The following is a 19000-nucleotide window of genomic DNA, read 5'->3' on the forward strand; positions in this document are numbered from 1 at the left end:
TTAACCTCCTTAATTATTTTTCTAAATAATTTCCAAATTAATGTCATAATGTGATCAAATTACATTTTAATTTGATAATCTATTAAGTGGTGTAGTTATATAAACCCGTAAACGTTTTTGTGATTTTTGATCTCTAATGCCAAAAACTACGAAGCTGGTTCATTCAAACTTTCGGGGCTGATTGATTCAAAGAATAATTCTAAATTATATCTTTTAGAAAAGGCACAGAGTGAATTAAAATATAGAGTTAAGAACTCTATGGAAATATTTTTAGCAATCTTCGTGATCTTGGTTTGCTCTATAGTTAGGTAAACATAGATTTATCTTACTTTAGACATTGAGGCTTACAGGCAAAATATAGTCTAATATAGTCTAGGAATCTTGTTCACTTTTTGCCACCTTACCTTTCCCTCGTATGGTACCTACCGTACCTTCAGTATGGTTATCCACCATACTTCCCTATCGTTTCTTGACTTGATTATTTAACTAAGATTATTTACATTTAGATTAATTAAGCATTAAAATTAAGGTAATTAACTATAAAAAAATAACGTGAACAGCTAAACCAATAAAACGTCAATGTACGCAAGTGTCTGATTATTGAAATCATTTTAATAATTTCACATCGACTTTTAGAATGTAGCGACATCGGTACAGATCCCGTTATTGTGTGCGAGTTTGATGTTCTCTCAATATCCCTCACACTTATGTCAAAACCTTTGCGCAGTACAAAAACTAATGATTGGCACGGCTTTCCACGAGGCGTCAGAAACTGCCTAATTTTTCATGTTATTCGATAATTATAATCCAATTTTTATGACTTATGAAATCACTAATAGTTTAAATACTCTTAGGGCCTGTTTCACAATGTCCGGATTAGTTCCAAATAAGCTATATATTACTAATTCGTAGGATAAACAGTATTGTTGTGTTTCACGACTGTCAGATAGCGCTATTCGTCATGAAACGCGAAGTATCTTATTCGGAACTTTTATCTTTCGAATAATTTATGTGTTGCATAGCTAGCTCATATTTGGTACTTTATCCATATATTGTGAAACAGGCCCTTAACCTACACAGTTATAATAATATATAAAATCATAAAAATATAATTAAAATTTAAAACAAATTTAAAAAGATTAGTGTGAAGTGTAAGTTTAATACTGGCAGCATTTCTTCCTGTATATATTACGATTCTTATTCGTTCAGCGAATAAAGTACCATTTCTGTGGTCACCAACTTAAATCTTTGATTAGAGCTTGTGTACTTGAACCCCACGGCTGCGTTAAGTATATTGTAAATACACTATGTTTCGGTTTTTAGTAATTAATTTATATTCGTTATAAAAATATATTTTATAACTGAATAATATTAAAACAACCTTAACATTTACGTGATTAATTTTAAACTTTACATAAAAGGTTAACAAAATAGAGCGTGACCAAGCGACACTTAAATGTCGTTTTTGTTCGGTTTCAGTTATTGATGTAAGCTATTAAACCTTGCAAAATATTTATATTGTCTACTATGAACGATTCATGAATAAATATACAGGTAAATAAAGACAAGATCTCCGTGACACTAATATTGTAATTTATAAAGGGTATAGAATATGGGACACGAGCAAATTCAACTTTGAAAGTCAAAGATTTTCCTGAGCTTTGAAAGTTTTGTCGTAGTTCCTACTAAAAATCTACTATATATAACTATTATATGTATATCTCAATCTCAACAACTTACAACAAAAATGTAAAACTTTACTTTAACTTTACAACAGTTTTTACATATGCATGAATGCCATTAAATATTACCTAACTACTGCTTCCATTCCATGGCCGGTTCAGATTGCCGTAAACATATGTTATGTTATTAAATAACTGTTATAATGTAGGCAAAACCGGCCCAGATTATATCATAAGCACATTGACCTTCCAGACGAGGTGATTGGCTTCCTCTCACCGATCAAAAAGGACCCTAGAATACACTACCGTCCGGGAAGCATTTATAATCGCACACAATCTTAAAGTAAAGTGTGCCAAAATAATGCATTCATTTTATCTGACTAGTTAGTATATAACGTATATAGCTAAATATTACAATTGTGTACTTTAGAAATGGCACGTTTTTGGCAATCCTTATAAAAATAAACAAAGAAATAAAAATTACTTTATTTGACGCAAAACATTTCGTGAAACAAACATTGCATTTCGTACTTGCATTCTTAAGGTTCTAGGCAACGAATCGATGAGGTAAAATATTCATTTTGTTCAACCTTATACCTAATAATATAAATCTGTGATCACTACGTTTATAACTAGCGTTGAATCTAGGCATAGCCTGTATCATAAACGCTAGTTATAAACAGTAAACAGTTGTTCCAATCGCGCTTATCACGAAAAAGGGGAAAAACTTGACGTCAAAAGACATTTGTAAGTGACTCATAATGGGTACATTTAACCTTTCTAAGATCTGTTATTAAACAAAACCCATATTTTCTCAGCAGCTACACCTGAGGAGAATTAAAAGTTTGAACTGAAACTCATGAATAACGTTATACATAATATAGGGCTCAAATAGCTATCGCACGTTTTGACCTCTCGTAAACTTTGTATAGAATAAACGTGACAACTTTAACTAAATTAGGTTAGGCTACCTTTATGACTAGGATCGAGTTTTAGTGGTAAGGGTGATTGTTTCTATTAATCATAGTTATGTATCAGTTCGCTGTTGTTTCTATTAATCAATGTTATGTATGTGGACTCCTGAAATATATAGCTAAAGTTGGAGGCTTGAACAATGTGAACTAGCTTTAGTACAGGACTAAAGGATGCACTATTTTGCATATAAAACGTCGTCGATTTTACCTGAATATTATATTTAGACATATTTATTGTAAGCGTTATGTACATAGATAAGTATTTGGCGGAGAAACTTTTTGTGGAATCTTATTATATCTACTCTACAGCAATTAAGAAGTAGTGTTAGTTCAGTAGCTTCAGTATGCGACTCTCATCCTGTAGGTCATAGGTTCGCTCTCCAGCTGCACCAATGGAACAATGGAACATTCATCCATTCTGCATGGCCAAACCACTTAAGCATCCTTTCCTCCTTTTTACCTTTTTTTTACCTTTCGTATCCTTATGTCTACTTTTAACCCACACTGCTTGTATGTGTACACTCGTTTCCACAGCATTTTTTTTTCATTCTTTCTCTGGCACAACCAACAATCCCGAATGTTAATATCGGGATAGCACTCCTCTTTGTACAGATTTATTGGCTACACATAATTATTTTAAAGACGTAATAAATAAATATATAAAAGAATAACTTAGATAATGACGGTGGCTGTTCATATCGAAAGATACAATGTGATTGTCAGCTGTGTAGCGTAGCGGTTAGACGTCAGTAACTCAGTAGTGCGCGGGCGCAGGCGACGGTGAGTGGTTGTGTTGTGAAATTGTGTAGTGTGATGTCTATTTGAACCACTTAACTCATTGATCTCGTCCTGCGACCTCTGTACACGCGTAAAATGGTAAGGTGTATTAGAATATTTGTTTAGAATTTTATGACACAAATAGCTCGCTGATATAGTAATTAATTAAACTTAATATTGTGGTTTGGTGACCGCCTTTATCAGTCGTTTCAACAGGTCAACAATATTTACTATGAAAAGTTAAGCAAAGCTATTATAAAATGAACTACTGTTAAACCATTTCGGCCTTCGGCATAACATAAGAAATAAATTATTAAAATATCTATTGTGTTAAAATAGTTTTACTTAACAAGAATCGGGAATATTACGAGATATGGGGCTGATACATTGCTGCGTAGATCTAAAGATCTCGTAAATCGTATTTTACGTGTAACAGTTTAACCAAATTTCAATAACATACTTTTAATTGTTAGGTAATGCAGGCGCCTGCATCATAACACATAATATGGCATTTTATAATTAACCTAAATACCGAATACCGCCAGCTAATTACGCAAAAATATTACTATTCATACGTTCAGATAATACCATAATTTTCCCATTGTTTTGTAAAAATGCTTATAGATTTCGTCCATGATTGCTTCATGTCTGGTTGTTAAGTCTCAGACTTCATTTGAAATAATAAAACATAGACTTATATATTTCCTATTCACTAGGGCTGACGATTGCATTTTAAATAGTTTCTCAATCCATAGACTACTTATAACTGGTGATGACAATTTCATTTTTAATATTAAACAAGAATCGTTTAAAAAATTACATTTCGCTTTTTTAAATTGTTCTTATATAGGGAAAACAACACTAATGTTTTTTACTGCACATTTCCGGTTTATCTAATAAACAAGCTTTTTAAACTACCAATGTAGTCCTACGATCCTAACATTGGTCTGCTATATTTATTACGAGTACTATGGGATCTGAACTTATTTACACATGTGAGACATATTAGGAAAATACTTCTTGAAAATAATATTCGTTTTGTTCGACATATCTTAATTTGTAAGTCTTCTACAAACGATAATGGCGTCATGTTTTTCCTTTTATTTAATCTAAGCGTTCCAATTTGTGTTCCAAACTATGTGCTAATGACAAGTAATCATGGATGGCATTTGACAGTTTCGTGAACCATTGATGACGTCATCGAGTGTTTGCGCGGGAAAATACTTTTATTTAATGGCGTCCTAATAGGATTATATTATATGTGTCAATAAAATATATAAATACACAAATATTGTTACAGACGATATCATTAAAACAATTTTTCACCTTCATCGTATTGGGGAGTCTTCAAGAAGTTTTCACCCAAAGGATATTAAAGACACTAACGTTGGAGGAATTGGTGCCTTTACAACTAGATTTTGTGCCAGAACGGGTTACAGTGCAATGGATTTCAAGTAAATATATAAACATACTAGTGTGTTTCTAACATTATCTCTTAATATTTTTTATATCGTACTTTCTAATTTATTATAAAAGTCAAATGGCAGTAGGAGACATTCTTCGTTCCATCAAGAACATGAATGAACTGTTAACAATGAAAACAAAAAACCGGAATCAGAATCTGAATGATACTTATGCGATAACTGTAGAGAGTGAAATAACATAGATGGAAGCGGAAACTAAAACAGATCTATCACTGCCTGTTCGAAATACATATTTTTATTTTATAAATTTTGTTGAGGTTATATAATAATACTAGCGGATCCGACAGACGTTGTCCTGTCTACACGTCTTTAATTTCAAAATTTCAATTTTTAATAAGCCATTTTGATGAAAATTATTATTCAAATGTTATGACAATATCTAACGATCCAGCACATGGTCACACACGATATAACACAATGATAACAAAACTTTTTTTAAATTTCGGGACAGACTAAAATTAAAATTCGAATATTATTTAAAATTTGACACTGCGATGGTAGCGCCGTCTGTCGGATCCAATGTAAAACATTCAACAAAATCAACAACAACTAATAAATTGAAAATTAATTAAAAAAAACATTGTCCAGCGGACAAAATTGTGAATCTAAACCATTCCCAGATCCTCTTGAACACACACAAAAAATTTCGTCTAAATCGGTCCAGTCGTTTAGGAGGAGTTCAGTCACATACACACGCACACAAGAAATATATATATTAAGATAACTCGGCCGATCGTGATACTTGACACACTTGAATTAGGTAGCATTTTTTATTTTTTTTAATAAATGGCGTATTGCCCTCAATTTTATTTATTTTTTATATATTTTATTTTTGTGTGAGGAGCGAATAGGCGAGTACTCCGAACCGTAAACTACCTTTTAATTTCATACAAAATGTTAACTAATCATGAGTTTTTTGGATATATAATTTAAGTCTACTAAAAGATAAAAATAAAAGGTTGATAAATCATTATACCTATAAAGGTAGGGTCGTTAGAGTGCGATGAACCAAAATAGGCCTTAGTACATATCATTAAAGCAGCCTAAACGGGCTGGGTTATATGGCTTAATACATGTGTCTATGGAAAACAATGAGACCTACTAACCTATTTACATCCTGTTATTGCTAAACAAAACAATGTACGCAAGTTAATTCTGAATTTAAAAACTCTCTGCGTATGTTTCGCCGCGCTTATTTATTTTGCAATACCCTTACGTAACAATCCTAGTGAATAATTCCGTTCAGAAACTGAACATAATGTTTGTCTACAGCCTTTAAGCCGTCATGATTAAATGCAACCAATAAATACGTCACTTAATTACAAATTAGAGACATGTTCCTAATTTGAAATAGAGTCATAAATTAGTCAGAGTGTTTTATGACTTTGACATTTTGATGGTGATTTTTGTTTTATTTCTGTTTAATAGTATATATTTAATTATTTTCACGCCCTTTAAAGTTAGTGTAATTCGGTAAGCCTGAATAACAGCGAAAAGTTTTAAAAACTTGAAAAAAAAACTTTGCTTAACAATGCTGCGGCATCTTTTCTTCCCAAAACTCTTTTACAAAGGATTTATTTTGCTATGTAATAGGATTATTATTACGATTATGATCATTACTTTCATCATTTAGCTGTAATACTATAAATCTAAATTTCTAATTATATAAATATGAACTATCTTAATGATCATAGTCAATTTACCTCATTACTTCAGGCTTACCGGATATAGATCTTTAGAGTTTTAGAATCTGTTTTTGAAATGAAATCCAGGCAAAATATAATTGTCGATAATCAAAATAAAACATACGTAAATTGATCTTGATCTATACAAAAACGACTTTAACGATATCACAATTAGAATGCTACATTGTCTTAAGGTAACATAGGCTACGATTGTTTCTAAAATGTAAAAGAAATGTGAGTGCAGGCCGTTTCGTATATTTTGATTTAGTAAATAATGTTATATAACCTTAAATAATGCACTGAAAATACATTTTTCATCTTTATTACTAAAAAAAATAACTGGAAAATATGCCTGTTGGTTGCTTGCGTTGGGATTTCTTTTCAAGGAACAGTCGACCTCAAGAAATTATGTAATATTTCAATTATAATAAAAAATACACTGAAAAAGTTTACCCCTGGTTTTTATAGCATTGGAAAAACAAATAGATAATGTGCTGCTGCTCCTTCACTGATCTATAAGTCTAACTACTAACTGGCACGAAGACTAGTGGCTAAGGTTAAGTTGTACATATTATCAGCGGTCGGAATAACTTTGTGGTTTTAGATTATGACGTCATCACAATGATTGTTTTATTGCCTTTGAATTTTTACAATAGAACCAGTGTTACCAGGTCAAAAATCTTAAAAAAAAATATATTTATTTGTGAATCTAAACTAATCTCGAATCCACTTGAGCACACAGAACATTAATCAAAATCTCTCCAGTACAGAAGATTTTCATATGTATAAAGATAAAAAACTTTTTTAGATTCCGAATACATAATTGCTGAACCTGGCGCCATTTATAGATACAATGTTGTGACGGACAAATTCACGAAGCTCCTAAATGAAACTGAATTGGTAAGTTTATTTTTTGCTCTGAAGTTGAAGTTGTTTCTGTCTATGTTTCGCACTCGCTCCTATGGTAAAGGTGAACATCGTGGGTAAGCCGGTATTCATGTATGGCAGTTTCAATCATCTATAACATGTGTCAGGAGTAGGTATGCATCTGATACCGATACCGATCGGTGATATTTTGCTTTGCCGATATATCGGTATCGGTAATTTCAGTTGCCGATGCAACGATTTTCAAATTTCGCGCTTTAAAAAATCTTTATTTCCTAAAGATTTGTAAGGTTTTGAAATCGTGACAAAAAATACTTTGATTGCTAATTTATCAACAATGTCCCATACTCCATTGGGATACGAAGGCTCTAACTTACGTTTTTTTTCAGGCACATTTAATACCAAACGCGGTCGCATCATTTTCCAATGATCAACAATACCTATTACTGATTTCGGAAAGAATAAAGGTAAGTACTAAATATTTACCTAGTCTGAAAAAAGAAAAAGTCTAATTGGTCACACTAAAAGAACTATGTAGTGTGCAGATTAGGAAAAAAATATTCAGATTTTTATTTTGCTCTATGTTGTCTTTTTGTCTATTGAAATTGTGTATGGCAGTGTATTTTGCTTGTCAATTGAAAAATGATCACGTGACTCTCTGTCACTGCGTTCAGGAAGGTTTCTTTTTAAATTTACACCCAGTCCTATGTATTATTATCTCTTGAAAGCATTTCACGGAAACTGTTTAAATGTTTAAAAATAATTAAGTACAGGCATTAAAACCTCGTTTAACGTATTTTTCGTGCAGCGAGAGCAATAAAACATTTGTTACTTCAAACTTGTGGGTAATTCATCAGCTGTGTGAGAGAGATAATTATCGTTACTTTTTCGCAATAAATATGTCTCGTGATATTGAAATAGGTTTTAGGCGTATCGTTTTGATACCGGCATGTTTCGTCATGGGTTCCGTATTTAGTACCCTGGGAAAGTGTTTTTCTTATAACCACTGTTTCACTTGTCTTTAGATTAAATGTCTTACAAATTACGATACACAAAACAGATATTATAATGATTTATTTGACTGTTAATTAATCTTAACATAACATAATATGATATATGTGTGTTCACAAAACCTATTGTTTCACAGGTATACAGATATTCAACATTGGCAAAATACTCAATTTATCACCTAGAAAGCAAGTAAGTGCCTTAATGCTCATTTGCATAAATATTTTACTTCGTGCGAAGCGAATAGATTCGTAATGCTAAGTGTATTTGTTGAATTTTCGTAATAAATATTAAGATTCTAATTATGAAGAAAAAATTTACATCTTATAAAACTCATTTTAGGCCTGTTATAAAGGTTTATTAGTAATAAAAACAATATATAGTTTTTAAAATTCTTTAAAAAAGTTTGGTCCCTGTGGCCTTTGACGTGTACCATCTACTCCTCTGTGTATTGCGATATTTATATGTTGAGTGAGGAAAGCACCAACTCTGAAGTCACCGTATTATCTACCAGGCGCCAACTGAAATCTTTAATTACGCTTTTGCACTTGAACCCTACGGCCCAAGAGTCTCTACTTCAAAGAGATCAAAACAAAGTTGAAGGAAATACTCTTAAATTAAAAAATAAATAGCCGAGTTGAACGAAGATTTTTTGATTATGTCTTTATCGTTTTTGCTGTTTTAATTTCGTACGATTATCTATGGTCATGAAAATCATCAAATCATCAAAATACCAAAACGAATCTATATAAGATAAACGCAAACCATAATTTATATATGTAAATAGTACTAGCGGATCCGACAGACGTTGTCCTGTCTACACGTCTTTAATTTCAAAATTTCAATTTTTAATAAGCCATTTTGATGAAAATTATTATTCAAATGTTATGACAATATCTAACGATATCTAACACATGGTCACACACGATATAACACAATGATAACAAAACTTTTTTTAAATTTCGGGACAGACTAAAATTAAAATTCGAATATTGTTTAAAATTTGACACTGCGATGGTAGCGCCGTCTGTCGGATCCAATTAAGAAGCAAATGTTACCAAGGACGTTGCATAAATTATTATATTTTTTGCTAATTCTGAGCCAGCACAATAGTGTATTCGAAAATTACTTATCTGTGGCATCACATTTAGCGCATGCGCGAATGGATTTTATCGCTATTCATGTTTTCATTTCGTATTTAACAAACTCCTATAAAACTGTAAGCGCAAAAAAATTATGTCGCTGATACATGGAAAAAAAACTTAATTGAACGAGAATTATAATGTGCTACAAACTTTTAAAAATCCAACTTCGTTAGGCGACTTGTATATGTAATATGTATAATTCGAATTATAAACCCCACCAGTCTTTTTTTAATGGAAAACACCGTAACTATGGTAGCAATCACGTTACCGTGTAATCTTTACAGTTTATTAAATGTTCACACATTGAAATTGAATTAATAAATAATGCAATAAAAATCATTGTTGCGTGGCCCTTGAAATTTCCGTGAAATCGGACGAAATAATTAAATATTTCACCACAGACTTATGCGTTATTTACGGAAGCTGTACGGAAAATATTAATAATAATAAAATTTAAATTTAATGTTATGTTAGTTTTGACCATAAACTATTTAATAATTAAGACAACAATACTGTGTCATAACAATGTAAACACAATTCACTAGAAGTAGACAAATGAGCACTTTCGTTAAAATGAATGATTACGGTTATATTTAAGATAACCGAGTGCTAAGGTAACCGAGTTTGTTTAAAGTGAACAGAAGCAAAATACGGCTGATTCGGATATAAAGGTTTTGGTTTGTAGGTCAAGGGTAGGAAATTAAAGATTCCACGGACGTACTATTTTGGCGAGCGTAGTTCAGACGGAATGGGATATTTTCGACGACTCCAGCATCTGCAAGACTCTGACGCAGCTTGGCCCATCGCGGCATGTGTGCCACAGTTTTTTTTAATATTATATTCTATTCCACCCAATTGGCTTTCCCACTTCAGGCGGATGTTCGACGTAAAATAAACAACAGAATGAGTCAAATGAACAACTATGGCACATGCGCGCCATTATGATTCTTAAGGACATGTTAATATATTTCATTGATTTAATAAAAATTGTATAGAATTTGATTAAATACATATTAATAGCTAGTATAGTATACCATAAAAAATTGGGGCGTTAATCAGAGTATAAGCGTTAAGTATGACTTCTGTATGTCCAATACGTTTCTGACGGATGGAAGTCATGTGAAAACATAAAACTTTAAGAGGGTAGTAGGTAATCACAAGTTTTGTTATATTTCCAGATCTATAGCAAAAATAGGAAAAGGACATTTACAAGTAGCCCTTTGGGATAAAGGCCATGCCTTAGCATACGTTGAGAATAATAATGTTTTCTATATCTCTGATGCAAGTCAACCGGAAGAAGTAAGACAGTTGACCACTGATGGAGTTCCAGGGAAGGTATACTGTGGTGTCGCTGATTGGATATATGAGGGTAGGTCGAAAATGAAATTCACCTTATTCTTCAGGCCATATTAGAGAAGGTCAAGCAAATTTTAAACTCGTTTCAAAAGCCGGTCAAAACAATTTTTTCTGTATGAATTTTGTCAAATAATAGAGCTAAAGACGAGATCTTGCTTTGAGATATGATTTCATAAATCCAAAACATTTTAGACGCACACACATACTAATGTCTGATTTGAGTCTCGTTTGACAAATTATTATAAACATTTATACATTTGTAAGATCTAGTTCTTAGGGTAGGTAGTAAATTTAAATAAATATTAAAAGCTAACAAATTGTTAATTTGAAACTGTTTTTCAGTTAAAACATTCCAATGTTTATTATTTAAATATTCTTTCTAAATATTGCAGAGGAAATCCTTAATGCCGCTGAAGCAATGTGGTTCTCGAAAAATGGATCGTACCTAGCCGTTGCCATCTACAATGACAGCTTAGTCGACTCAGCAGTTTTCCCTTACTATGGGGATCCCGAAGACCTTGACAATTTGTACCCTAAAATGATTGAATTTAAATATCCTAAGGTTAGTACTATAAAAGTACTTTTTAACTAGAAATTCTATGAACAAATTCATAGGATTTCTAGTTTTAAGTCGAAGTCAAAATCAAAAATCATTTATTCATTTAGGTATCACAATGTACACTTATGAACTTCTAATTTGACATTTTCTGCCAGTTCTCAAATTAAGGGCGTAGAACGGAAGAGAAGAACTGCCAATAAACTCTCCGCCACTCTTTTTAATCGCCTAGTTTTTTTTGTTATACAAAACATTTGTAAAGAACTGCAATCATTATACCAATATGGTATGGACACCACATGACATCTTCAGTAATAAATAATAATGATATAAATAAAGAACAAAGATTTGTCCTCTATAATAAATAATATACTAAATAATTACAGACTAACGGTAATATACTAAAAAACTACAGACTAATTTATTTATATGCGATAATATGTTCTTAGTTTAATTTGAACAATATTCCTTACCTGCATAGTAATAAAAATATTATATAAAAAAACATGTAGGTTAAATATGTGATTGTCTTAATTTGTTTAATAAAAAATAAAATTAATATTTCATATTTTCATTATGGCCAGGCAGGTCGGAGAAACCCAACGGTCGTTCTACGCGTATACAACTTAAGAGACGCTAATAAAGATCCAATTAACATTAAAGCACCGATTGACATCATCGGCGAAGACCATATTCTGGGTAGAGTCAATTGGCTCACCGATGACAACGTCTTGACTCTATGGCTCAACAGACGTCAGAGCATAAGCGTTTTGGTCAATTGTAACGTCAAACAGAAAAATTGCACAGTCCTCAAAGAGCAAACGGAACCGGATGGCTGGATTGACATACGCGAGCCATTATTCGATGACATCGGAACGAGGATGGTCGAAATCCAACCGGGCTGGTTTGGCAAGCAACGTTATTTCCACGTGAAACGGTTTGACTTCAAAACGTTGGAGACCGAGGACTTGACGCCGGGCAATTCGACGGTGACGGAGATTTTGGGATGGAATCAGAAGACGGATACTGTGTTTTTTATTGCTTCGCCGGGGAACGCGCCCTGGCAGAGGCAGCTGTGGTCGGTTTCAAATGGGAACATTTTGTGTATGACGTGCAGCCAGTCGGGCTGTCATAGTGTTGATGGTATGTTCTCGCCCGGTGGTAGTTACGCCGTTTTGTCATGCAACGCGTTTAATTTACCACCGATGTCGTACTTCTATATCGCTGAGGTATGTATTTTTTTATGTATATATTTTTAAATTTCAAAGATAAAGAGTTGAAGATATGTTTGTATAGGTTCGTTATTTGATAAATTGCTAGGAACATACAATTAAAACAAATATTGTATCACCGAGACTCGAGCACAGAACAAGGCTAATTCTAAGTTTGGTAAAATACATTAAAATTTATTTGTGCTAAATTACCGTGACTAAATATACCAGACCTAGTTTACGTAAATAATCTCTATTTAGTAAAGGGAAGACTTATGACTCTCCTTCTGCTTCTCAACCACAGATCTGCCTGATAGCGCATCTTAAGCCTATTTCGGGTCCTATAAAAATAATAAATTATTTTGTTTGACAGAAAAATGGATTTAAACTATTAACCGGAAATGGAAGATTAGTGGAAAAACTTAGTAATTACAAATTACCTATGGCGTTATTCAACATGATGCCTTTAGATAATGATTTAATGTCGCATATTAAACTCCAATTACCCCCAAATATGGAGGAGGGCAAACAGTACCCCATGATTGTCCGAGTGTACAGTGGTCCTGGAACTAATAGGGTTAAGGATAATTTTGATTTAGGTATGTACTTTTTATTAAAAGAACAGGGGGAAACGGGCAGGAGTCTTACCTGATGTTCATTGGTGATAGTACGAGTGCGTTGCAGTCTTTTGAAGAATAAAAGTTAAAACAGTTAGACAAACCAAGTCATTGCTTTAGTTTGCCTCCATTCGATCAATTTTATTTTATGACCTTCTGTCTATAACGTGTCATTGATATTTGGGTTTGTGACATCCCAATTTCCTCACGACATTTGCCTTTACCATAGAAGCAATTGCTGTTAGAACCAATGAAAATTACATTGGTGCAGCTGACATTTTTATTCACATTAGAGCTAGCGCGCACCGGTGACTTTTGTCAACATGACAAAAAAGTTTTTGTCGCTGTCACGTCACGCCTCCAAAGCGAGGTGCGCTCACGAAAGGTGACAGTGACAATTTTTTTTAAAGCTTCATTTGGATTTCGACCGTCTCGGTCGTCATCTGTGAGCTTATAAGGAAACTCAAAAGAGAAAAAAAGCGAAAAGAATTTTAACCATGTTTCATAAACTTCGGGAACATCCAAAGAAATTTATTGGGTATTTTCGCATGAGTGTTAGAAGTTTTGATGAATTACTTCGCAACTTTGGACCTGCGTTGACATACGAAAATACAAACATGAGATTGTCATTATCATTATCGATATCCTCTTCATGCACTTTCACGTTTTGCGTAGACGTTGACGCCATTTTTCGTGCGCTAAAGACGACGATCCGAATGCAAATGGCGGAAGAACTACGTGTTGAGTGACAATTTTGTTGCCCGTGCGCGCGCTGCTATAAAAACCTACCGGCGCGGTGACAGTTTCGTCACGGGCTTGTCCGCCGGTCGGCGGACAAAAATGTCACCCAATTGTTACGTCGTAACGTGCGCGCACCTCCATACATACTCATAGACTTGATGTGAGTGACGAAACAGTCACGGTGACAAAAGTCACCAGTGCGCGCTAGCCCTTAGATTGGACGAGAATGAGGGTCGCCACTAGGCCAACATTGATTTTGATAGCCTTTTGTCAGACACATGTCGTCGATTTTTGAATTTGACATTTGACCTTTGACGGTCTCTTCACGATATTTTCCTACACAGAAGAAGCAAGTGCTAATTATATAGAATATATTCGATGACCATGATACTAACGCACCGTAGAGTAATGCTTAAAGTGACCATTAATTCTTTGAGTCAAAACGTGACATTGGTTTACTTTAGGTAAAATTATTAGTCAATAAAAAAAATCACTTTTTAAAGTTATTTATAGAGAAAAAGTTGGCTAAAGAGTAATGAATTACAAAATATAGGTAGTTACCAAAAATGTTTATCCAGTAATATTTATATATTTCAGAATTGTGACGATTTCAAATAAGAATAAAAAACTTTGTACGTTTTTTTTATATTGTAGTGCTCAAATTTTAAAAAGAAAATTTTGAAAACGGGACAATTTTGCGTCACATAGTTCATTTCGGGGACTCGTTATTGAAAAACGGGACAGTCCCGTTCAAAACGGAATGTCTGATCACGCTATTAATGCTAAATCCACTAAATCATCGCTTTTCCTTTTAAGAAAGTTATTAAGATTAAATAAAATTTCAGAATATTACAATGCATATTTGAGCGCCAACCGAAGTATAATAGTGGCTTCGATTGACGTCCGCGGTTCGGGAGCGATGGGTGTGGAAGCTATGCACGCGTTGAACAAGGCCCTCGGAACTGTGGAGATAACCGACACGTTGGCGGCTATTAAGTAAGTTATTACTGTAATGGTCTTGAATAAAGATTTAGTGGGATAAGTGGGGTAAAATCCTGGGTAAGCGGCGTGGTGGTAGAAGAAGGAAATCACGGCTTCACTACGTTTGGTAGTGGACGGGTATTGCAAATGCGGAAGATTGCTGCATCTGACACAGAACAAGATACGCTTCAAGAGACTGACGACCAGCCTCCAGTAATGGAGAGGCGCTAAAAGAAGAAGTGGCGTGGCAGGTTGACTGAAGCCGGGAAATAATTTAAATTTTGACGGAGACAAGTGTAACGGAAACTGTTATCGTCCCGCCTTGTACCAGAGTGTGGCTTTTAGTGGGTCCATTTAGTTTGCCTTTAATAGACTAGTAGGTGATTTTTATTGTCGCTACTACTACTAGGAAAAAAATCAGTAAAATATATCGAAATTAACATAAAATAAGTTTTAATAAAATCGGTTCTAATGGGTTATGAGATATAGATAGCGGTTAACTTTGTAATTTTAAGGCATTGACTTAAAACCAAACATTTGCCGCGAATCGAACGTTAAACTATTTTGGTATATTTTTAGGCGATTGGTTGAATTGTATAAATTCATTGATCCAAAACGTATTGGTGTATGGGGCTGGAGCTATGGCGGGTATGCCACCACCATGATGCTGGTCAAAGATAAAGAACATCTTATCGCTTGCGGCGCTGCAGTCGCCCCTGTTACTTCATGGCTTTATTATGGTAAGTATTTAAAAGTATGTAGAAGTACGTCTTAGGGACTCTCAAGTGAAGTACCTTAAAGGCCGGCAACCTACTTGCAAACCTCCTGTGTTGTTCGAACTAAAACCTCATGTTCAAAATTCTGTTTCAATAATGTTGGTATTTGATGACGTAAGCAATGCTTATATTAATTTGGATTTTAAGTTAAAATGTGATTTAGGGTAATTTCAATTCGCTATTTCTATTGCAATTTATATTCGCTACAAACGAATATACTTCTTTGTTTTTATCTTGAAGTCGGTTAAAAATGTTTCTATTTAACTATCAATTTCAGACACAATGTATACAGAGCGTTATATGGATACACCAGAAGAGAACTTAGAAGGATATAGAAGGGCCGATTTAATGTCGAAAGCTGAAGAGCTGCGCGGGCGCCGGTACCTCATAGTACATGGGACTGGAGATGACAACGTCCACTTCCAGCACAGCATGCAGTTCGCGAAGGAGTTACAAAGAGCAGATATTGCTTTCGAACAAATGGTAAATATCCCTGAGTTTAATCATTGCTAATCTGTGACCGTATTGTGTCACGTTACTTACGTATGAAAATCAAATCAGTTATTGACATCTTATTTTAAATGTTAAACATTACTAAAAAGCAAATTGTTTTATATTTCTTGTTTGACACACCCCTGTGTGTGTACAAACACATAAAAACTATAGCATATATCATTAACTATTTTCCAGAATCTTCTCTTAGTAAAACTAAATATACCTAAGTATTCATTACCTTTAGTTTGGATGTAAAAATATTTCCACAGAATACTTTGTGTTGTACTTCCTAATATAATTTGTTTAATTTAAAAGAAAAAAAAATCACATGTGGTAGAAGTGCAACCTTCAAAATGTTTGTTCTCAAGATAAGGAGACGAATGTTATTTTAATTTTCTTTCGATAAATACAATAATGATTTATAAAATGTAAATAAGACATTTTTCTCCATCGAAATGTAGTAATACACTTTTATTTAAATTTTTAAGGTTCATATTAAGATTTAATTTTGATAAAAACTAAAATTTTTAAAGAGAATATTTAAACGATAAAGCGACCGTAAAAGTAACAAGCACAATTCATAAGATTAAACGTAATTTACAGTTTATACACTGTATTCCTATCTTTCTGTCTCTTTTTCTTCCATTTTAAATCTTATGAATTTATGTATCCGTCTCTTTTTACCGTAGTATTTTCGTTTCATCGACTTTCAAATCACAACGATGCTAAAGAAGTTTTTCTCATTCAGCGCCATCTAGGAACATAACGTTTAACTAACAACGTATTCGTATACACCATCAAAGCTTAGACGAGAATTCGTCTCTTTGAATAAAATGCAACTAACCGACTTAATTATTGCGATTCGCGAGAATTCAAAGTAAAGAAGTTGCTAATAATTAATCATTATTATTATTAATGATTTTGGTTATTGCTTTATTAATTTTAAATTAATATGAAAGCGAATTTGAAGTCACACACCGATAGATGCGACCCTAGTGTCTTGGCGGCCAAAACGTAAAACTTCGCGCTTCCTAATATATAATAATTTGTTACCCTTACTTTAAGATTAAGCTCTGTTTCTTAGTATATAGTTTAATATCCCTGTTGCTCATTTCACAACTTATATTGTGGTGCTAAACTAGAACATTCGTGGGTTCACCATGGTTATTGAGAGTATTGGCACAGATTATTTCAATGTTTATTGTATTTTCTTTAAAAAATATTCCATAGTTGGAAATTAATTTGTCTGAAAACTTTAGAGACAAAAGTTAATACATAAATAAAGTGCACTATTAAATCCACTGGTGTACCGTGATTTGAACACACGACCTCAGAGTTGAGAGTTACTTACGCCCGAACCCAATAATTAATCCACAATTGTTTACAATCTGAGATCAGACCGTGACAGTCGATCTATCTATTATCTATCTGCATCCCAATAACCAAAGCCTGTGAAGACAATCCATTTTTGGCGACGGATATTAAAATAAACATGTGTATGTTCAAAGCATATCGAAGAGGTTTTTAATTATTTTAAAAATTGGTTTAAGTTAAAATCTTAAGAGGATATTGGCACCGTTGAACTGTCATTTTCCTACAAAGGTCTATCCACATACATCGATCCGATACCATGGATAGCTCCAATCGACAGATGGCTATTACAATCCGTCAACTGGTTATTGGCACACTTTTATCAATATTTGAATTAAGATGTCTATCTCAGTTGGCCAAAAATGGATTGAGAAAGGTTATAGGGTTTGGGCGTTAAGAAACTCGACCAAAACTGCTGTATTTCAATTTGATATATTCTTTTCAGAGTTACGCTGACGAGAACCATTCTTTACGCGGCGTGACTCGACACTTTTACCACACGCTAGACCACTTTTGGACTGAATGTTTTAATTTATAAATCTTAAAGTATTAAAGACTGTGATTTAAACGCCGAAATAATTTGTATCTGTTATAAATTAATAAACGATCTGCCATAGAGTATATTTGAATAATAATTTGGTTTATATTATAATAAATGTACAATGTAAGTAGAAATTGTTTTATTTCCATCATTAAGTACAAAAAAAATATAGTGTATACTATAGACATATATGTGTAAAAAAGACACAGTTATATGATTTAAACGTGTCCACATGTTTTAGGGACGACACCGCTTTTTATATTCGTATGTGCGTTAATTTTGATACGTGTTTGTCCTAAGTTTGTGGTCCAAATAAATAAAAATATATATAAATAAGAAATACATAAATATAGTATAAAGTAACCTGCACTTACATTGTGTAGATGAAAAAGTTTAATAGAGAGAGAGAGAGAGAGACCTAATGGTAGTTAGGTAGTTTAGTTTAACTGAGTATAGTAAAAATACCAATCTAGCCGAAATCTGGAAAAACTAGTGTATGTAATTATAAATATTTTTAGTCTCTATTTCTGGATGGTCAATATTTAAGTAAATAAAGTCCCTTTTAGAAAAGGGGAGAAAAGACTCTCCCCTAATGTTTAGCGTCTCAGCTATAGATCAATCCGATCTTGGTAGGCTATTTGTAAAGTTTAAATAAGTCGACAAGAGATAGATCAGTTTTAAAGGTTTTATTTATATTAAACAAATACAATACTTT

General features: G+C 33.2%; 1 protein-coding gene across 1 annotated transcript; it reads left to right on the plus strand.

Moving 5' to 3' along the window:
• Positions 1–3384: 3384 nt before the first annotated feature.
• Positions 3385–18402, plus strand: LOC110993619 (venom dipeptidyl peptidase 4). The gene is made up of 13 exons (XM_022259954.2): positions 3385–3532; positions 4734–4887; positions 7411–7502; positions 7877–7954; positions 8635–8687; positions 10819–11009; positions 11389–11558; positions 12137–12781; positions 13137–13362; positions 14967–15117; positions 15682–15842; positions 16156–16361; positions 18190–18402. Exons 1-13 carry the CDS (start codon positions 3530–3532, stop codon positions 18280–18282), a joined length of 2223 nt encoding a protein of 740 aa, XP_022115646.2. The 5' UTR covers positions 3385–3529; the 3' UTR covers positions 18283–18402.
• Positions 18403–19000: the final 598 nt, after the last annotated feature.

Source organism: Pieris rapae, chromosome 7, assembly GCF_905147795.1.
Source record: "Pieris rapae chromosome 7, ilPieRapa1.1, whole genome shotgun sequence".
Classification (NCBI taxonomy): domain Eukaryota; kingdom Metazoa; phylum Arthropoda; class Insecta; order Lepidoptera; family Pieridae; genus Pieris; species Pieris rapae.

Coding starts and splice junctions, on each gene's coding strand:
- LOC110993619 (XM_022259954.2), top strand. Junction 11,559..12,136: donor TTGAATTTAAATATCCTAAG/GTTAGTACTATA, acceptor CATTATGGCCAG/GCAGGTCGGAGAAACCCAAC. Junction 15,118..15,681: donor GACACGTTGGCGGCTATTAA/GTAAGTTATTAC, acceptor GTATATTTTTAG/GCGATTGGTTGAATTGTATA.